Source organism: Periplaneta americana, chromosome 9 (genome assembly GCF_040183065.1).
Source record: "Periplaneta americana isolate PAMFEO1 chromosome 9, P.americana_PAMFEO1_priV1, whole genome shotgun sequence".
NCBI classification, from domain to species: domain Eukaryota; kingdom Metazoa; phylum Arthropoda; class Insecta; order Blattodea; family Blattidae; genus Periplaneta; species Periplaneta americana.
In genome coordinates, this window is record NC_091125.1 from 8,283,223 (window position 1) to 8,305,636 (window position 22,414).

Here is a 22,414-nt window from a genome sequence, read left to right on the forward strand (position 1 = left end):
TATTACAAAAATATCTTGTCTCGAAATTTTGTTTGTCCTCTCTTTCACTATTCTTCTATTAGTCTTCATGTTTATACTCCTCCATAGCCAATTTAGACCTAATCTGTTTATTCCTAATTCCAGTTCTTTCAACGAATTCGATTTCTAATTAGCGGCTTCCATACAAAAGATAATTTTTTTCATAATTACTGAATTATTCATGAACAGAATATTTCCTAAATGTTTTATTTTCCTTTCTAAAATAATTCCCAAACTCGTATCGGTCCCCATCTCTTTTTTTTATTTTAGTAGGTTATTTTACGACGCTTTATCAACATCTTAGGTTATTTAGCGTCTGAAAGAGATGAAGGTGATAATGCCGGTGAAATGAGTCCGGGGTCCAACACCGATAGTTACCCAGCATTTGCTCATATTGGGTTGAGGGAAGACCCCGGAAAAAACCTCAACCAGGTAACTTGTCCCGACCGGGAATCGAACCCGTGCCACCTGGTTTCGCGGCCAGACGCGCTAGCCGTTACTCCAAGTGTGTGGACGGTCCCCATCTCTAGTAACCAATTTACTCTAATATATCTCCTCATCAAACCCTACTAAACCTTGTCACTAACAGTGGCGTTACCTCTCAGTGATGTTCAGAAAGAGTAAGGAGAGAGATAGAGAGACAGAGAGACAGAGAGAGAGAAAGAGATAAAAAAGAACAAATTTCTCCTGGTAACGACATGAGAGGCAAACGTTATGTTCATTCTATTAGAGACATTGTGTAGCTACTTATTAGAATATTAAAATTAACAAGAACAGAATTTATTTTATTTTAAATACATGTTGATTGTGCAGTTTGTGAAATTTATCTGAGGAATGACTCCCAGTGGAATATTTGAAGTTGAGTCAATGTTTATTTGAATGATTCGATCAATTTCACTTTTCAAAACTCGCGCCTGCATTTTGAATTGATGCTGTCAAGACTTCCATGATGTTGCGCATACGATATTAATCAATATCGCATATGCTTAATTGGAAATCGATAGTTGGAACAACACAATGAATAGCAGTACTTTAATGTATGTTATTAACATACAGTTACGTCACATGTAGCTAATGAGCGTATTATAGTATGGTCGAGCAAAAGATAGACATGACTATAAACTTTGTTTAGTGCATATTCTGATTGTATTTATTTCGCTTTCAGGCTGTGGGAAGAACAGTTACGGCTCTAAATGTGACGCTCGTTGCTCTTTAACCACTCGTGGTTGTCAAGGGATGAAACTGTGTCGTCCGAAGCTGTCATGCCTATGTGCTCCAGGGCTGAAGGGGACTCACTGTGATACACGTAGGTCTAATGTTTTACGTTTCTGTAAATCACCAAATACTGGGTGTTCATTTCAAAGTGTGTCATGACGTCACTGTTGTTGGGTCACCGATTTGAAGCGAGTTTCAGTTTATATGTTAGAGAAGTTGCCTATTATTTAAGGCGTTCTTCAATCTGAACTTGAGAATGTGTACGGTATAACTTGAACGTCGTAGCAACAGATGGCGGTCTGTACGGTCTGTGTGCTACCATAACCTCTTTCGAACTGTGTTTTGCGCCGGCAAGTCGTACGCAGGGTATTTGTTATCATCGGTTGCGTATGGTAACATTCCACAACACAAATCAAATGCTCCGTGTCCATGTTGACCGTCGAAGTTAATGTCAACAAATACGTAAGTAATCGTCTTAACCCTCTCCCCATATCTCGACAGTACGTATTTCCAAACAGTTCACATTCCTGCCACTACCGGCGTTACCGTACGTATCGGCACGTACTCTTCAGAATGAACGCCGTACTTGCTAGCCAACTTCTCTGCCTCTTAGATTATACACCTGAGCTGCGGAAGTGTAGGAAGATTGAATTCTCTAGGCTCATCAGCTAGCCACATGACGGCATGCAGCGAGCCAAGATACATTTTGAACTGAACACCCAGTATGTCTACTTCTTCTGCATGCTTGGGTCCAGCACTCCGACGCTGAAGGCTCCTTCAGTGACACTGAAAAGTGAGTACGGTAACATAGTTCCAAACTCATAACCAACTTCCTGCGACACACATTTCAGCATCAGTCTGTGTACAGGAAAGGAGTCGGTATTTATTTATTTATTTATTTATTTATTTATTTATTTATTTATTTATTTATTTATTTATTTATTTATTTATTTATTTATTTATTTATTTATTTATTTATTTATTCTGGTGTAGTTAAGGCCATCAGGCCTTCTCTTCCACAACACCAGGAATACAAATACAATAACAGAAATAAAAAGGAAAAAAAAAAACACTATAAACGAAGTAAAGTCACACAAAAATATACACAGGTTGCAGTCACACAAACTTTAAATGAGTGATTAAGTATAATTAATTGTATCCTAATTAACTAACATAAACAAGAAACTTGCGATTTTAATCTGGAGTAAAAAAAACACAAATCAACACTTCTAGCAATATCTAAAAAGCATTAAACAAGACAAAATTTTCCAATTTAATTTTGAATTGTGATAAAGTCCGGCAGTCCCTGACATCATTAGGTAGCGAATTCCAGAGACGAGGTATTTCTACAGTGTAGGAGGATGAGTATAGAGACGTTCTATGATGAGGGATAGAAAGAAGTGCTTGATGTCGGTTTCGAAGAGTTGTAAGAAATTGAAAGCGCGATAAGAGATAATTCGGAGTAGAAGTATGCATGATTCTAAATAGAAGAGACAGTGAATGTATTGTTCTTCGTTCCTTCAGACGCACCCATGAAAGTAACTGGAGGGAAGGTGTTATATGGTCAAATTTACGAGTATTGCAGATGAATCGTATGCACACATTATGAACACGTTGTAGTCTCTCAGCTAAGAGTGAACTTACATTAGTTAGTAAGGAATCGCAATAATCAAAATGGGGCATTACAAGCGTCTGAATAAGATTCTTTTTTAGACTAAGTGGTAGAAATTCTTTCATATGAAACAAAGAGTGAAGTTGAGAAAATATTTTTTTGCAAGTGTGTGTTACTTGGGTGTTCCAATTTAGATCGCTATCCATAAAAATGCCAAGATTTTTAACTGTTTCACTGTATTTAACAATAATCCCATTCAATGTTGTATGTGGTATAGTACCACTATCAAGAGTACTTCGTAGACGATTATGTCCCATTACGATTGCTTGCGATTTCTCTGGATTTAACCTTAATCCAAATTTGTGTGCCCACAGTGAAATCGAATTTAAGTCTTCGTTTATTTTAGTTACTGCGTCACTAGTCTCGTCAGGGTGGAAATGCAAATAAATTTGCAAGTCGTCAGCATACATATGGTATTTGCAGTGTTTTATCATTTTAGACACGTCATTAATATAAATCATGAAGAGTAAAGGTCCGAGAACTGATCCTTGTTGAATTCCAGATTTCACGACACACCATCTTGAAGAATAATCGCATGCAATGACACATTGTTGACGTTCGCGAAGGTAGGATTCAAACCAAGTAACAGAACTTTCAGAAAGATTCAGAAGTCTTAATTTATATAATAGAAGGCCCGTGTCAACTGTATCAAATTTACGTAAGAAGTTTGACCGGATCGCCGTAGGACTGCTGTAGATACAAGAAATTTCTTCGAGAAAGTAACGCGGGTGTGTCAATGAAATAACAGTAAGATGACTGAGAGAGAAGGAATTTATGTCTAAAAAATCAGGAAAAGTTCTCCTGGTGACGACACATCATCATATGTAACATGCATTCGCCTCGGCCATCATCAAGTCAGGAAAGAGTAACACTGTTGGAATATTTTCTTCATTACTATTAGTCCACGAAATGAGTTAAGGAAATGGGCCTTCTAAATTGACAACTGTATGTTGTACACTTTTGAGCACTTGTAAATAATTCCCTCTCCTTCCTATCAATATACGTTCAGTATTACTTAGACGTTGAAAGACAAAATAATATTGCATATGATTTACAATCAGATGTGCTTCGAAAGACTGGCAAAATTCCTACTCATACCCAGATTAGCTATTCTTTTAATCCTAGAATACTATCGTCATTGAGTAGTTTTGTATTGGTATTTACATAATAGGCGAAAACAGTGGTTTGGGCTCTATATTCGTTTCGGAATATAATTTTTCTTATTTTCTTTGTAGTTTTATTGTTTAGGTGTTATTTGTTACTAATTTTTATTTTCATGAAAATGAACGTACATGAAATATAAAATCATGTAGACCTAACTACAAGAAAGTGTTTATGAATACAATATTTATTTCGTTTCTTTAGTTGTATTTGTATGTGTATAAAATTTCTGATTATACCAAATAATTTACAGGAAACAAAAAAACCATTTAAATCTAACTACAAGAAAATACTTCAAAATACAATTTTATTGTTTTATTTCTTTTCTTCGGTAACGGAATACAAGGTGAGTTTCCTTGCTTATTTTTCTTCTTTCTCTATTCGCTTGTTTTCAACAACAATAATTATTATTATTATTCTCAATGTTTCCTGCTGTATCGTCCATTAACTTTTTCTCCTTGAGCAGCAACTTCATCCCGGAATGTATTTTGGATCCTTGTCACTGTCACAAGCTTCACATTCAATCTGTACAGTATATTGTCTTCAACACTTTCATCTGAACTTTCATCTATAATTTGCTGAGTAGAGTAAGTTTTCATCAAGTGTTACTTTGTTAGATAAAACACACTTATAAGGAAATAAATAAGCTGCACTAACACATCATTTTGTATTAATACTATTGATACGTAAATCTGGCGTACATTTCCAAGTAGGGTAAACGCGGGTGAATCGGATTGGAGGACGAATCGGATCAGTTAATACAAATTGCTGGTCCTAAAGTGCGCTAGTGAGTTCTTGGTGATACTATCCTCTGAAGTCAAAGAATGCAAGTAATTGATTTCGACGACCATAAGAAGTTGGCGTGTGTACGATCTGCTGGTGAGAAATAGACTACTTTTTATGTTTGAGGTACGTAGATGCTCTGAATTTGCCATTTTGTTTTTTTTTAGCTCTGGATTAAACAATTTTTGAACACACATTATTAAAACTGATGCAACAAGTTATGTAGTAGGAAAGAACAGTCTGTCTTGATTCTATAACCTCACCTGATGTTCTCATTTATTTGCTGCCAGTGCTGCCAATTTTCAAATATGTATTTGTCTGCATGTGCGGGCGAAACGGATCAGTGAATGGCGGGTAATTTTAATTGCTTATTTTATATAGAAATGGCAATATTGTTTTTTTTTTAATTCCGGATGGGTAAATAACAAGAAGTTACGTACTGTAACAGCAAAGAACAGTTTGCTTGATGCTATAGTCGCAACTTTTTTTTCTAATTTCTTTACTGCCAGTGGTGCCAACATGCAAATATGCATTTCTTTGTATGTGTGTGCGAAACGGATCAGTAAATGGTGGTTAGTTTATACAGAAATGGCCTTCTGGAAATAGAAAAATCTCTAAATTCAATTTTGGGGGCTTTTTAAGAAAGCTTGGAACAAAGCTGCTACAACTGGAAATGCTCAAGATGGGTTCTCCTCTTGTTGGATTTATCCATATGATGCTGATGTCATTCGCGAAGACGAGTATACCCCCACTTTGCCAGAAGCACCATCAAATCCTCCTGCTCCAAGTACGAGTGTCTCTGCTCCAAGTAGTGGTTCATCCAGAAGCTTCCATGACTTGCTTCCTACTTCAACAAAAGCAAGGAAGACTTCAGCACGAGGAAGACCCAGACAAATTGCTTGTCTTCTTACTTCACCAGAGAACATAGCACAAATGAAGAAAAAGCAAGAATTAAAAAACGAGAAGACAAATAGTAAGAAAGGATGCAGAATGAACAGAAAGAATGTGCAAAGAGAAAGTGAGGTCATGATTGAGATTGACGATAGTGATGATGACGACGGCGACGATGATGATGATGATGATGATGATGATGATGATGATGATGATGAGGATGTGGTTGTACAAATAGACAATGAAGGGAGTGATGACATTTGCCAATTTTGTATGTTGAAATATTCTGATCCCATGTCTGTGAAGAAAGGAGAATGGATCTAGTGCCAACGTAAGGGTGAATGGTACCACGAGGTGTGTGTGGAAGCTAAGGGCAGAAAAACGTTTATCTGTGAAAAATGTGTTTGAAAACAGAGAAACTAAGAAATGTGATTTTGCTATTACTGAGCTTCTAATTTTGTATCTTACAGCATGAATAATAAGTTTCCACTGGTTTTTCTTTCAATACGATTCACCCGCAATACCAATCCTATTCACCCGCCACTGGAGGATGATTCGGATCAATTTTAACAACCAATTAAGTTGAAGAAAAATAAAACATAATAACTATTTCTGACAGACTGTTGCGTCAGACTTAAAGCTAATGAAATTATCTTGCAGCGGACAGTAAGAGAGACAAGAATTAACAGCTTATTACCACTTTTATTATAATTATTTTAAAAATGATCCGATTCACCCGCGTTTACCCTATATCTTATAGGCTAATAACTTGGCTAAGTGTGTAAGTTGCAACCTGCTGTCACGATTGATAGCAACTGACAGATGGAGGCATAGCTAGAAAAAGGAGGGGCTCGCTTGGCGGGAAAAGTAGTGAGGATCAATTCTTTACCCATTATACGTCAAAATTACGTACGATAGGATTGAACTCTTATGTGGCTTAATTTACACCGCTAGTTCATTTTACAGTATCTACTCGTTTTCGATTTATCAAATAAGGATTCAAACTGATACTTTCCGAAGATCCTTTGTAAGTGTAGGCTATTATTATTTCAGACTGTGAAGCTGGAGAATTTGGAGCGGAATGCCAACAGCGATGTGGAAGATGCAAGAACGCTCACTGCGACCCGTACACTGGCCGATGCCCTCACGGCTGCCATTCTGGATATTTCCCGCCCTACTGCAAGGAAAGTAAGTATACCTGATTTTCAATTTCGAGACTTCCAGGCAGTGCGAATTATAAATATATATATATATAAATTATATATAATTTCCAATTTTAAAAATTAGACTTAAAACGTTACATCTTAAAAGCGTTTATTTAATAACGCAGAGTTAGCCAGCCGAGTCTCATAGGTAGTAGCGACAGTATAAACCAGGAGTGGCAAAGACGTGCGAAGCGTGCTACCCGTAAGGACTATTTACCTATCTCTTACCGAGGACGATGGAAGGATGAGAGTACTGAGCAAGGGTTGAACAATCGTGGCGGTGCGCTATACGTATCAGGTTTCAGGAATAATTTTATCATGGCAAGAATCTCAATAAATAAGTAAATTGTGTCCCATCTGATTTGTTTGGAGTATCGTAGTAGTAGAAATAAACTTGTGTGTACGTGTACAAGGAATTTATTCCTAGAAACATATACTTTATTTCCTTTGCCATTGCTATCCTCCTTTTGACTTCCAAGCAACAGCTCATGTTACTATTTATAGTAAATCCCGGGCATGCTATGAGGCACAATTATTTAAAAACATTCGTGACGCATAATACCATTACCAAATTTCTACTTGGTTAAATAGAATTTACGTGTGTCGGTTGTGACCAAATGAAGCAACATGAAATTTAATTAATGACAAACTTTCAATTTAAATCTGCGAAAGGATATAGGGTAAGGTTGCTATCAATGGGCCACTTAAAAGAAATCTTATTTAATGTCCTCGGATGAAGTAATATTTATTTCTTTTTCAAGTAAACTTAAATAATGCCTTCTGTATTTCACTACGCTACAAATAGAAGTTATAAGTATTCGATTTTAATGAAATATTTGGAAAATAAAGATAAGAATCATCGGCCCAATGAAGGAGACTCGTTTCCTTCTTTGGGCCAGGTAGTTTCCATGAATGGGCTGCAGAATAATATTGTTAAACAACAACCCACATCTTGTAAATGCCAATACACAATATCTTCGGCATTAATAGGAGTAGTGTGTTGACATATGGAACCACAGAACATGTATTCGATCCCAAGCAAAACCACTAGGGCACTTAAAAAATCTTCAGATATTTCATTAACACAAGAAAACGAAATGCATCATTGTTAGTTTGTAATCAGGCTAAGACCTTCAGCATTTCTATCTCAAATGATTTACGACCTTACAGAAATAAAAAGAAAACACTTTAAGCCCTATTTGTTCTATAGTGTGATTAAACAAAACTAAAACATTTCAAAATAACCATAGTTTAAAGGCTAATCAAACAAAACAACAATTTATATACACTGAAAACAAAACATATCAAAACAACTGAATAACATTATTTAACTCTAAACTCTATCCTTCTTCTCTCGTTGGCTGACCAAATAAAAAACTGAAAAAGTTGAAAAAGAACATGCAACGAAAGCCATGAATTCAGTTTTGTTTATAGCAGCTAAGATGAGACAAAACAAAACTTTTATAAAATGTCACACTTTAGTCACAGTTTTCGCAATAGAACACTTTGGCTCCTTTTGTAACACCAGCACAATTCTCATGAACCCACTCGTTACATGACAGACAGTGAATCATATCTTCTTTTATGTAATTTCAACAGATGCCACAATACCATGACTCCTTGTTAGAATTACATCTCGTTGAACCATTTGAAGAAAACGAGAGTTTGGTTTGAGCTGACTTCTCCAGTGCAGAATTTTCAAGACGTCTCCTTTTAGTTGTTTGCTTTTTACCTCTTCCAGTCTCTGCTTGTACGGACTACTCGTGATCATTATCATTTTCTGAGCTTTATTTGCACTTCTTTCGAGAAGAATTTTGTTTGATATAGGAGAGATTTTATTCAAGGAAACTTGCAATTTTGGTACCAATTTTGCTGCATCAGCTGGACGAGATTCTAAACTATCTTAATTTCCAAATGCTATTGCTCCCATTTTCTGGAATCTTGGTATTAGGCCTATTTGGTTCTGGAATTTCTTCATTGACAAGCTCAATTGTACAAGCTCCCATAACGGGAACATCATTTGTTTCAAACTGCATCGCTTCCACAAAATGCCAATTTTGGAACACATCCCTATTGACTCGTCAAACTCCTAGTTTTGCAAATCCATTCACTGCAGTCCCTATTGTTGACGCCAGTCCATACGCTTTAACAGACAATCGTGGAATATGAAAATGAGTAACAATTTCAGGTTTGCTTATTCAAATGCTTAAAAAACGACACGTCCGGTGACTGCAACCTATGAGTAGTGTGTCCTGGAAATGCCAGCATGATGATTCCATTCTCTCGAGCAATATGTAGAGCATCGAGATTTCTGGAGTGAGTTCAATGTCCATCGAGAAGAAGCAAGGCTTCTCTTTTCTTTGAAGGAAGGACAGTGTCGATGAAATGCCTTAACCACCTCACAAATACATCTTTGTTAATGTATCCACTTTCAGGATTATAAGCAAAAATTGTTCCAGGTGGAACTCCATTTTCTAACCTTTCCCCAGAGCGCGAACGTTTGTAGATGATCAGTGGTGGAACATACTAACACGCAGCACTTGTGCAGCAATTTGGAGTAGTAGTGGAACCTCTTTCTCCACTGCTCTTTTACCTTTGAAGGCAAGCACCTTTCTAGGTTTCTTTTACACAGTTGATAAACCAATCTCAACAACGTTGAATACTCGCGTTGAATCGAGTTGGTTTACATCAACAATTTTCTGCAAGGTGTCAAAAAAGTGCCTTACGTTTTCTTCATCAAACCCCTTAGCTCGAGCAAAAGAGGTCGACTCTGGTTGACGCAAGTTAAGTTGAGGATGTCTCCTCTTAAATGCATAATACCATTTCTTTCCGGCCATTCTCTTTTCTTTACTGAATCTATGAAGGATTTCGTTCCTTTCTGCTATATCAAATTCTAGCAAGCGCAGTTCTCTGGGTGTAATACCAACATAAATTCCTCAGAGAACATGAGCAACAAGTTCATTTTCCACTTCTGCGGTATGATCAGCTATGCTATCTAGCATATAATTTTTTTATGTTCAACAGCAAAATAATTCTTGCCCGCTAAATGTCTTTGTAATGGGCACATTATATATTTTGGCAGCCTTATTGACACCCATGTCACCATTTCGTACTGCAGCTAAAGCACGACTCATATCATCTTCCTGCCACTGATCATATTTCATTTTTGACAGCATCTAGGAAAGAAAACGTATATATTTATAATATATGAATGTATAACTAATCATGCGTTTACATTATACACGTATTAAATCAGCTAGCACGGCTATTTGTTAACTAATTTGAAACAGTAATTACGAAAGTGCGCGCGGGTACGGTTTCCATCATTGGGCCACTAGCCCATTCATAGCAACTCGGAGCGGCTCATTGAAGACAACTAGCACTGCATCGTTTAACATGATCCTGTCTCCGTTCACAGTAGCTAAATTTATAATGTAAATAGGACTAAATAACGAGAATTCACCGTACTTTCAGACACTGTCTGTAGAAATTTATAAAGGATTAATATTTGACAGAAATGCTTCCTTCATTACATTAGTAAATTAGAAGAATAACGTGAAAATTTTACCTTCTTTCACTGCTGGTTTGGGTCTGCGTCGAGAAACTCGCAACTAATATGGCGACACTTTGGCAACCCGAAGTACACTAAACAGCCACCAGAGTGTGCCTATTGTCAATACATATGGAGATATCGAGCCTGCCCAAAGAGTTTGTAATATATAACTAGAGACACCAACGGCGCTAGTTTCGCGTACAAAATTGAACCGCTGTTCGGTCGCCATTGAAGGGAGTTGATGCTTCGCCGGGAGTGCGAGCAGTTCATGTTTATTGAGGAGTACGAATAAATATAAGTACACTTGAAAGGAAATAATAAAAAAAATGGTGAAATATTGCACCGCAAATAATTGTTCGAACATAGCTACTATTGTAGGATGCTCAGGAAAGCATGCATATCTTAATATTTGAAAGAATGTTCCAAATCCAGTTACTCCTTTGAATGTGTTTACAGAATGTCGGAATATTTCTTGGATAAAGTTTTTCCAAAAACACATTAATCAGGTTTATAAGGTTGGTTTCAACAATGTCTGTAAGGGTTAGGTGCCATCATATTACAGTGGATTATAATAGCAGAGTGCATAAGAAAATCCTCAGACTATATCTGTCTAAAACTGTTTTGTTTCACAATAAATGAATTAATCATGTAATTTCCGTATTGTACAGTATGTACTTCTAGTTTTTGGTTGTATTAAATACAAAGAAATTAGTGAAAATATAGCTGATGGCCTAGTTAGGCCTATTATTACCACTACTACTAGGTCTACTATGACTACTACCACTACTACTAACACTAGGCCTACTATTACCACTACTACTAGGTCTATTATTACCACCACTACTAACTAGGTTTCACTACTACTAGGCCTACTAATACCACTAAAACTAGGCCTACTATTACCACTACTACTAGGCCTATTATTACCACTACTACTAGGCCTACCATTACCACAAAAACTAGGCCTACTATTACCACTAATACTAAGCCTACTATTACCACTACTACTAGGCCTATTATTACCACTACTACTAGGTCTACTATTACCACTACTAGGCCTACTATTGCCATTATTACTAGACCTACTATTACCACTACTACTAGGCCTACTATTACCACTACTACTGGGCCTACTATTACCACTGCTACTAGGCCTACTATTACCCCTACTACTAGGTATATTATTACCACTACGACTAGACCTATTATTACCAATTACCACTACTACTAGGCCTACTAGCCACAAAAACTAGACCTACTATTACCACAAAAACTAGACCTACTATTACTACAAAAACTAGACCTACTATTTCCACAAAAACTAGACCTACTACTACCACTACTACTACACCTACTGTTAACACTACTACTAGACCTACTATTACCACTACTACTAGGCCTACTATTACCAATACTACTAGGTCTTTATTACCACCACTACTACTACACCTAATATTACCACTACTACGAGTCCTACTATTACCACTACTACTAGGTCTACTAATAAGTTACTATCGAAACTAGGCCGCCTATTACCATTACTACTAGGCCTATTACCACACTACTACTAGGTCTATTATTACCACTACTACTAGGCCTACTATTAACACTACTACTTGGCCTACCATTACCACTACTCCTAGGCCTACTATTACCGCTACTAATTGTATTAAAAAGTCTGTACTGACCTCTAACTTGGTGGTCATCAACTACACAATGAATAGATTGTTTTATGATAAAATTTATTCTCATTATATTTTAAATCTGTTTCCAGAATTTTTATGATCTCATATTTCACCATTAAATATTTTCTACTTCATCCGCCTTTGCATGAAAGGACTGAAATATAGATTATTTTAAATATTACAGTAAATATCCATTAGTATGTCCTTAAAACAATACTAGTAATACTGAAAATTAATGCTGATATTGCCATTATTCAATATTTCACATAATTGTCCCGAGTGTATATGGGTGATATCGCCAAAGATGAACCATTATAATACTTTAATAAATATAGCGATCCTCTCTCATTCATGTTTATTTCATTACAATTCATCATTTGTAAAATATGTTTAAAACAGTATCTATCACCAGGCTACATCAATGTATTGTGGTACTGTTTTCGAATTTTGCGCCGCAAACACTCCTTTTAATGGCGGATGTTAGCCGATTCAATTTGTGACATTTTTCTTGCCTGCCACTCATGGGTATGTGTCTCTAGTAAGTATTACAAACTCTTTGAGCCGGCCCATCGAACGAACAGGCCCATTGATAGCAACCTTACCTAATAAGCAGACAAATCAATCAACAGCGGCAATGAAAACGTTTTTAAAATTGTCCTAACGTGACAAGCTCATGTTTTTATTCATTTATTTTTATTTAAAAATTAATTAATTAATTAATTAATTAAATTATTTATTTATTTGTTTTTGCTGGTTTATTTACTTATTTTATGTATTTTTATGCTCTTTGTTTTTATTTTTTTAGAACACTTGTACGTGAACGTATGGCAAAATCATTATAAATCTGCCCATTTTTAAATTGCAGATATGCTCTACGTAACTTTTAAGAGCATCGGTTTTCCTGTACACACTATTACATACTGGTGTAAAGAACACTTTTAAATTTGCACATAGGTCTATTAATATAAGTGTAAACACCTCTAAAACAAATTATATGAAAGACTTCAATGTTTTCGTTTGTAATTCTTACTAGGATAGTCTTTAAAATGTACTATTAAATATAGCCTAATAGTTCTTTAAGGATTGGCTATTATAACAATATAGGCTATATACTTATTTTTCACTAGATAACCTAAAATAACTCACTTACTTAGGCTACAGTACTTACAAATGGCTTTTAAGGAATACGCAGATTCATTGCCGCCCTCTCATAAGCCCGCCATCAGTCTCTATCCTGTGCAAGATTAATCCAGTCTCTATCATCATATCCCACCTCCCTCAAATTCATTTTGATATTATCCTCTCATCTACGTCTCGGGCTCCCCAAAGGTATTTTTCCCTCTGGTCTACCAACTAACACTTTATATGCATGTCTGGATTCGCCCATACGTGCTACATGCCCTGCCCATCTCAAACGACTGGATTTAATGTTCCTAATTATGCCAGGTGAAGAATAAAATGCGTGCAGTTCTGTGTTGTGTAACTTTCTCCATTCTCCTTCTCCCGTAACTTCATCCCTCTTAGCCCCAAATATTTTCCTAAGAACCTTACTCTTAAACACCTTTAATCTCTGTGCCTCTCTCAAAGTGAGAATCCAAGTTTCACAACCATACAGAACAACCGGTAATATAACTGTTTCATAAACTCTAACTTTCAGATTTTTTGACATCAGACTAAATGACAAAAGCTCCTCAACCGAATAATAACAGGCATTTCCCATATTTATTCTGCGTTTAATTTCCTCCCAAGTGTCATTTATATTTGTTATTGTTGCTCCAAAATATTTGAATTTTTCCACCTCTTCGAAGGATAAATCTCCAATTTTTATGCTTCCATATCGTACAATATTCTGGTCACGAGACATAATCGTATACTTTGTCTTTTCGGGATTTACTTCCAAACCTATCGCTTTACTTGCTTCAAATAAAAGTTCCGTGTTTTCCCTAATCGTTTGTGGATTTTCTCCAAACGTATTCATGTCATCCGCATAGACAAGAAGCGTATAGACCTAAAATAACTCTAATTAAAATTCATAATTTTATAAAAATACTTGAAATTATTATGTCAGTATCACAATAATATAATTGTCTACTTGTATCGTACTTGAGTTCCCAAAGCCCACACAAAAATTTAAGCTTTCTAACGTAGTTTTGTTTTGAGAACTGAGATATGTGGACTATATGCAAATGTAGGAACATATTTTGTTCATACAGTCTGTAAGAATAAACTGCGGAAGATGCATTCACCTACAAGTTATGTCTGACACTTTAAAATGACAATTACTAAATGATGCTTGATAATGATGTAAAATTACATCTAGTTATGGATGTAACTTTTTTAGCATTTGTAGTTTAGATATTAACAAATTTCGATTTACTTCTTTGTCCGTGCGGTCACGCACAATTTCCCTTAGACGGTACACCTACAAGTAATATATTTTAAGCGTTTATGTATGAAAATCACCTGAAAACCAATAAAACCGATTTCTTGATCTCTATACCATGTACAAAGAGTAGGCCCTATAACTGTGGAGTGTAGGTTTAGTTGCTTCCCTCTCTTGCAATAGACTATATGCATAACACAATTTCTTTCACTCGAAAGACGAAAAATTTCTGCACTATGTCTTAAAAAGAAAATGCGTCTTAAATTGAGTTGCAATCGAATATGCAATGCAATTCTAAAGGGATAAACATGATTGATCATCTAAGGAAGGGAAAACCCCATAATTGGACAGGAATATTCACTCTCCTGCAAAAATTAAAAGGGAAAATTAGTGAGAATTGGCCACATGTGACCACGACGAAAGTGTTCTTTCATCATGACCAGGGAACGAAACTTAGTGCCCGATTGGAGAGAGGCAAGTGGTTTCAAGTTAACTGTGTTCTAGAGTCTCTCTACTATATATAATATAAGGCGGTGTGGGTCATGCCCCGTTGAACTACTGTGCCTTACTCCAATTTATTGGCAATTTTTTTTTCTGGTTACAGCTTACAAACATCTGTTAGTGGCTCCAGATATCAGTCCTGCATATACGGAATTGACAATTGCAGTTAGCCTACGAGACACCAAAGGAATTGGCTCTCCAAAATTTTATCAGATTCAATACAGGGTAAGACATTACTGTAAATGATTCAATTTTATTAATTAGACTCTTTAATGGCTTCCTTAAATAAATGTCAATCAAGACTATTAACGTACCAGTTATAATTATCTCAGCACGTACGTGAAACCGAATTTTATTATGTTCATTGTAGTTTGTAGTATAACTACGTCCTTCCTCGAGTACGTAGCCTACGGAGCTTCGAATGTCTCAAAATGTAAAAAATTTGAAACGCTTACTGTGTGGAAACTATAATAGCCGCGTTAATGATTTATTTACAGTCGGTTAGAGGACATACAGCATGTCGCTTCTTAACAATATGTAAACCTGTTGAACCAGACGCGTGGGGAGCAAGAGTGCACGGCGAAAATGGCCGTCTTCAGTAATCTTGGCACTGCGCCGCAGGATGAGACAAGGCTGCTCCACAATAAACCAGGAACGAGAACCAGAATGAGAACAAGTGAATAACGTGAAATTGAAGATTTTCTATTCACAATAAACCGAGGGCAAATTGTAAAACAGCGATCGCTAAGCTCCGCCCACGACCCCTTTCCACTTTTCCCCTACAAGCTCACCACACACTATAGCGGGAAAGAGTGGAAATAGGGGTTTAGGGTGGGGTGACATCTAGTGGAGGAAAGTGGAACAAAAAGAGTGAATTCGGCATCTACGAAGCAAAAGAGGAACTTCGTCCTGTCTCCCTTTGTCTCTCCACTCTCTCTCTTTCTCTCTCTCTCTCTCTTTTCCTTATGACTTTGCAGAGGGTAGTATTCGATCCATGTATCTTCCTAGCGAAACGCACGCACGCTTTGTGGTCACGCTTTAGACCGCTCGGCTACCGAGGCGAGTTGGTGGTAGAAGGGAAAAGGAATCTATTTATGTTCAAGGGAACTGCCATAACGTATCGCAGAAATGCAATGTGAGTCTTTTTGTCTAATGCACTTTAATTTGGTTGTATTGTGTTGTGATGTGCTGTAAAATATGAAATACGTGCGAGGCGGTAGGCAGTGATCCACCGAAGCGGGGCAGATAATAGAGCGAGAGAGTGAGAGAGCAGGCGAGCGAGGGGCCGAGCGGCGAGGGTGGGGCTAACTTCCCCTACTGGCGTTCGCTGTTTTACGATTTATCCTAAACCGAGAACGTAAACGGCTATTTATATCGATATGTGTGCCAATAACGATATGTAAAGTCGATATTACGCAGTCTGACGTTATTTGTGTATACTTGACCAATGGCATTCTCTCATGAATACAAGCCAGCTAGCACAAATAAGGTTAACTAACTTCAAAATTTAAAACACAGAATAAAATTAAGAGTTCAATTCACGTGGTAGTCTGGTCACATACATATACACGTAGCATATATGGAATGTGATTCTACTAAATTTCTGCGTTAGTTGCAAGCAATGAATGGATAAGATATTATGTGAAGGTCTCCTTGCTACATAATATACGATGATCAAATATATTTTTGATGACAACAGAATGAATCTAGCAGACTGTGATCGCAAACGAGAACGACAAATTAGGATTGACCAACAGGCCTTCTCTGCCCCTCTACTTCTCGTAAATTGTTAATCCTCATATTAAATACATTTATTTAAAAAAAACTGTTCTCGTTTTCGTTTCTGTTGCCCTTTATTGTCAACCATCCTTTAGGGCCACTTGAGATGCTTCTGCAGGATTTCGTTCTGTAGGTTAAAGACAATGGTATCAGTGAATAAAAATACAATTTATCTACTAGTTATATTACAAGAATTACGAGACCCAGTTTTTGAGAGTAGTAGTACAAATTTTAAACATGTCCAAGTAATTCGGAGCAAAATAACATTGCGAAATATGCTAAAAGAGGTGGCCAAGGATACCTGGCTAAAAATTCAGAAAAGACCACATAGAATTATGTCGGAAGCAGAACAAAAACGAGAGTAGGCCTATACCACCCAGTTTAAAATCGCAAGCGAGAGAGGAAATTCGCTTTAGTTTATAGTGAAAACAGAGGTACTGTAAATATGGGTGGCTATGACATGAAGTGATATTCATAGGTTTCTGTGATTCAAATTTTTGTAATAATTTTTTCGTTTTGTTCACTATTAGCAAGAGAGAAATTAAATGGAGAATACAATCTATTTAATTGCATATAGTACGACTTTCCTGTGACAGTACTAATACCCAACCGGTGAACGCCCAATCGAGCTATGAACTTCGGACGAATTTGCCCGCGAAAGCAGTTGTATGACATTCTCTGTGTTTTGTCTGTCTAACCTGAGTCATGAGTAGGGCTGAAGAAAAGTATTGATAGAAAATAGCTATTGATCCTTTGCGTGTTTGTTTTTAAAATAATGTGTTTAATCAGTAACTACAGTCAGTGTATTGATATTATATCTCTTTGTTGTTACCTATTGCTTTAAAAAGAATGTGTTTAACTTGTAATTTTAAGCCAATTTTTCTACTATTCCTCTACTGTTTACATTTGTTTTTAAATCTTTTGTATTGCCCCTATTATTATATATTGCCCTTCAAGAATTTCGTTATTCGTTAGTTATAAGTCATTATTTGTGTTATTATTTTAATCATTGTACTTGTTCCTAATCACGTATTTAACTTGTAACCGTAAATCATTGCTTGTAATATCCTTTTGTTACTCTTAACTCTTCCATTATTCATGAATTAAGTATTAATTTGAGAGTGAATGTCAAACTTTGTTATATTAATGCATTATTGATTATATTTTTAAGGTCGTGTATTTACTCTGAAACGGTTAGACATTCTTGTATATCTTTTGCATTGATTATTCCTCAAACATCTCATTAATCTTTAACAGGATCCATTCTTTCATTAAGGTGCATTCTTCTACAGGGACATCACTTTATTTTTACCAACATTTTTAACATTAACCTGGCTATACTCGGAAACACTGTTGTCCCCTTTCATTACAGGAGTTTGATGTTACTAGTGCAATATGTAAACAAATCATTTTACTAGGTATAGGAGGAGAGAAAAGTAGTGTATCCATTTATGTTGTAGGGAAATACGATATTACGATTTTCAGTTTGATCATCACTTTTACGGAATTTATCAAATTACAGTAGAGTAGTAACATTTTTTTTTCAAAAACTCAACTTTTCAGGTGGCTATGTTAGTTATGTAATGTCTACTTTATTTAGCAAATTAATTATTGATGTTATCATACAATATAGAGAGTGCATTTAAATTAAGGGGGTCATAAGTAAAGGGCTGTAAGTGCACTTGTTACTTTTGAGAAAATGGGGTTTAAATATTTAAGCTTTCGTAAAATCGGTGAAATTTTTTATTTAATGTCACTAGCATTCCTTTGCTTCTAGCCACCTCAATTCAAAAAAAGCTAATCTGAATTTTTAAACAATTTGCTGAAAATGGTTGCCGTTCATTACAATGCAGGCTTCAATTCAGTAGACCCTACGCATATTATTAAAAACATTTTGAACCATATTCTCTGAAATTGAATTTATCGTTTCTTGAATATAATTTTTTAGTACGATATTATTAATATAGGTTCTTTCTTCTATGGAAAACGCAATCATATTTATGAAACACACTATACACTGCAGTGTTTACTTCACTGCTTGAAGACTTCGAATGCAACAGCGGCCGTAAATTTGTGTGTCTGACGGGAGCAAGGACATTAGTGAAGGGGTGAGAGTGAAGTACATTCAGAAATGCAGGTACAATAAAAATGCAAGTAAAAATAAAATGATGTCCCTGTACATAATTCATGTGAATTGTAACTGTGACACTATTTTATATTATAATTTTACTGTAGTTTTTTGTTTATAAAATATGTATTTTGATGCCAACTATAACCCTAATATACCTCAGGGTGAAATAGGGTTTATTAAATTGGATAATAAAAAAAATTATTGATATCAGGGTAGTAAATAATTTCTACTGTACAAAATCCGTCGCGTTGCCGGGTGTCTCTACTGTCTGAAGGAACAGTGAGAGTGAACATCCGACTCTTTTCAATACTAGACCTGCTTAAGTGACGTGAGATTATATCAGAATGTCGAAACAAAAATCCAACAAAGAACGGATAATAGGAGAACTGAATTCAGAACACGGGGAAATTGTGTTTGACTTAATTGATAATGAAGTTTTTGTTTTGTAAATTTAATTTTTATTCCGAGTTAATTAATTTGAAACATAAGAAATCCTGTAAATATAAATTCTATTATGAGTTCATTCATACGGAACGGACTGTACAAGCAGCCGCTACAGTAAGCAGTCGTGCGTGCACATAAGAACTTTGTAAACACAGAGCTCTACGTACGATGCAGCGTAACCTATAACCAATACTTTTTTTCAGCCCTAATCATGAAACAGTTCGATGTGGCTTTCTCTGCCACACTCACCAAGATCAGCAACGGAGGATATCTAACGGCAGAAGAGACAGAAATGATACAGAGCATATAACGGTCGAATTGTGGTAATGGAAACAAGCCCGGTACCATTCAGCTGTCTCAAAGGAATAAGATGTGGATAGGCACAATCTGCAATCGACCACTGTTACCTACACCAGGCAATGCGAAGACTTGCTCAGTGGATGTTACAGAAATAGAGACTTAACTAATGTCAAAACTAAACTACACAAAATGAGAGTGACCGATTGCGGAGTTCTGTCTTACCCCAGACATAGTCCTACGTTTAAAAGCTTGCAGAACTTCCTACAACACAGCTTTGCTTCGGAAATTTTAATTTTGATATCAATAAAACAAAATACAGTAAGATCTTGGTTGTACGTAGCTTAAATGTAGGGGAATGTTTTAAATTACACAACTTGGAACTACGCATAATGAAGGTAATTTTCGAATAACTAGGAATCGTTTTAACAGATTATAGGAAGATGGGAGCACTTAGGGATTATTTTAATTTGTCGAAATAAGTTTTAATCAACAGAAAGTGACTAGAATTTTAATATTTAATATAAATGCACTACATATATTTACTATGAAATTTTTTCTTTAATCATAAATTTGACTTCAAGATATTTTTAATTAATTTTTATACATTTTTATTATAAATATCTTCCAATTTCACTTTTTATTTCGTTCGGATAAAACCTCAACTTCATTAATAAATTTAATTACGTCTGCTAGCGGGGAACATTTCCTTATACTGTCACATATAATTGCTAGACAGATACAGAGTGACTTGCAATGTTTTCAAATGTTTAGGACATGTCCAGTGAGAAATAATGTAAGCTAGCATGCAAAGAGGAGCATGCTTACTCTGTATATTTGCTTGGGTTGTGTAATTTATTGTTAACGGAGAAAAATTCGCTCCGGCGCCGAGAATGGAACCTGTAACCCGCACATAATACTATTTGCTTACAGAAAAGTAGTACTGCACAAGTGGTCGGCGAGTCCTGGTTAGAATTAAGACCGATGGACATCACAACCGAGGATATAGTGTCGAACATCACAGGTCTTGAACCGGCGACCTATTACCGAGTCAGGGTCGTGCTGATAGATCCTGACGGCAGCAGTTACCAAGGCGAGCTCGTGCCCACAAGAGAAGTTAGGACGAAATGTCTAGGTAAGTCTTGCAAACGAATTTCATCTGTGTAATGAACAAAGCTCGGAACTTGGGGACTTGTGTGTCGTGTGCATGAGTAAGGTTAAGGTACGATGTATACAAAGCTCACGCTGCAAGTGCTCAGGGATAGTCGTGTGTACTAAGAAAGTGGTCACATCGAATAACAGGAAGACGGATGGGGAAACTGTGTCATTTCGAAGCCAATGGCATTCAGAGAATTACAGGAAAACGGTCTGTTTGAAGAATTAGAAAATACGTGTTATTCGAATGGATATTATAGAAGTTTAAAAATACATTTTTTAAACTTTAGATACAGAATTCGTCGAGCAATTCGGAGGAGATACCTTATTTGTTTTCGAATGGAGAGTTTATATTTTGAACTTACAAAATATAAACTCTCCACACAAACATTAGAGGAATTCATTGAAAGAAATTGCAGTCCCTTAAATTAGTAGAAAATCTGTTCATAGCCATGGATCAAGTCGTAGAGGAGCCTGCCCTAATAGTGACACACAAATTGAAAATTATTTTCGAGAAAAATTTAGGATATAGGCCTACTTATTTTTCTCAGATACGAGATCAGCTAGCAAGGCTGAAAATCGACCAGAAAACAGTGACAGTGAAAACATTCAGTGTTTTAAGTTTGCTCTCGTCACTTCATATGATGTGGAAATAAATTTTTCTAGTTTCATATCATATGAAGAAGTTATGGGTTCGGAAATATTCGAATACACTGTAATAAAATGTACAGAGGAGAACAATAAAGTTGATATATTTCTCATGTTTATTTTTATTATATATTATATGCTAAAAATTACGTGTTTCAACCTACCGTAATACTATCAATATGATCTTCCATCGGACCTGACAGTACCTCCGTGCTGGAAGCGGGAGTTTGTTGATATTGGAGACCGGTCGCTTAACCACGTGTAATGACACAAGTCCCCAAGTTCCGAGCTTTGGTAATGAAGTATGAAGTAATACTGTAGTCAGTGTATAAAAATGATTGTTTACGTAAGATTCTTATATATATCGCAAATACGTAGCATTCCCTATAATAATTGACGAGTCCACTGCAAGAATGATGGATGTCACTTTCTTGTCTAAAATGAACCAAGACTGTCAATGCATAGCTTAAGACATATAGAATGTACTACCTGTTCCACTTCACGTTACCTCTCGGAGTGATGTCGCTACCGTTTCTGTTTACATCAGAACTACGGTGACTTGGGCAGCAAGCGGAGTTGCGGGGGTAGGAAACACGGTACAGTACGTGTTGCAATGTTATAGACAGTATGTAGGTACCCCAACGGCTTTTGCTGCTCTTTCTACTGCTTTTGCTAAAGGTAGAATGAGACCCGCCCTTTTTTCCTCTCTACAAAATTTCAATACGTTATAAATTATACTAATAATACTAATAATTTATTTAATCTGACAGGATTAAGGCCATAAGGCCTTCTCTTCCATCCTACCAGATAGCACATATAAATACAAAAAAGAAATACAAACACTGATGAAAATGATACAAATTAAGTTAAAACCCTATAGAGGGTCAACAGAG

At 36.2% G+C, this 22,414-nt stretch overlaps 1 protein-coding gene across 7 annotated transcripts in view; it reads left to right on the plus strand.

Moving 5' to 3' along the window:
- The window catches only part of LOC138705761 (uncharacterized), a 209,753-nt gene that overhangs the window by 96,223 nt on the left and 91,116 nt on the right, over positions 1-22,414 (plus strand). For all 7 annotated transcript variants that reach the window (XM_069834382.1, XM_069834384.1, XM_069834385.1 and 4 more), the window contains 4 exons: positions 1,184-1,324; positions 6,794-6,928; positions 15,171-15,292; positions 20,652-20,853. In XM_069834382.1, the coding sequence (XP_069690483.1) occupies positions 1,184-1,324; positions 6,794-6,928; positions 15,171-15,292; positions 20,652-20,853 (600 nt within the window). The remainder of the gene's footprint in view (positions 1-1,183; positions 1,325-6,793; positions 6,929-15,170; positions 15,293-20,651; positions 20,854-22,414) is intronic.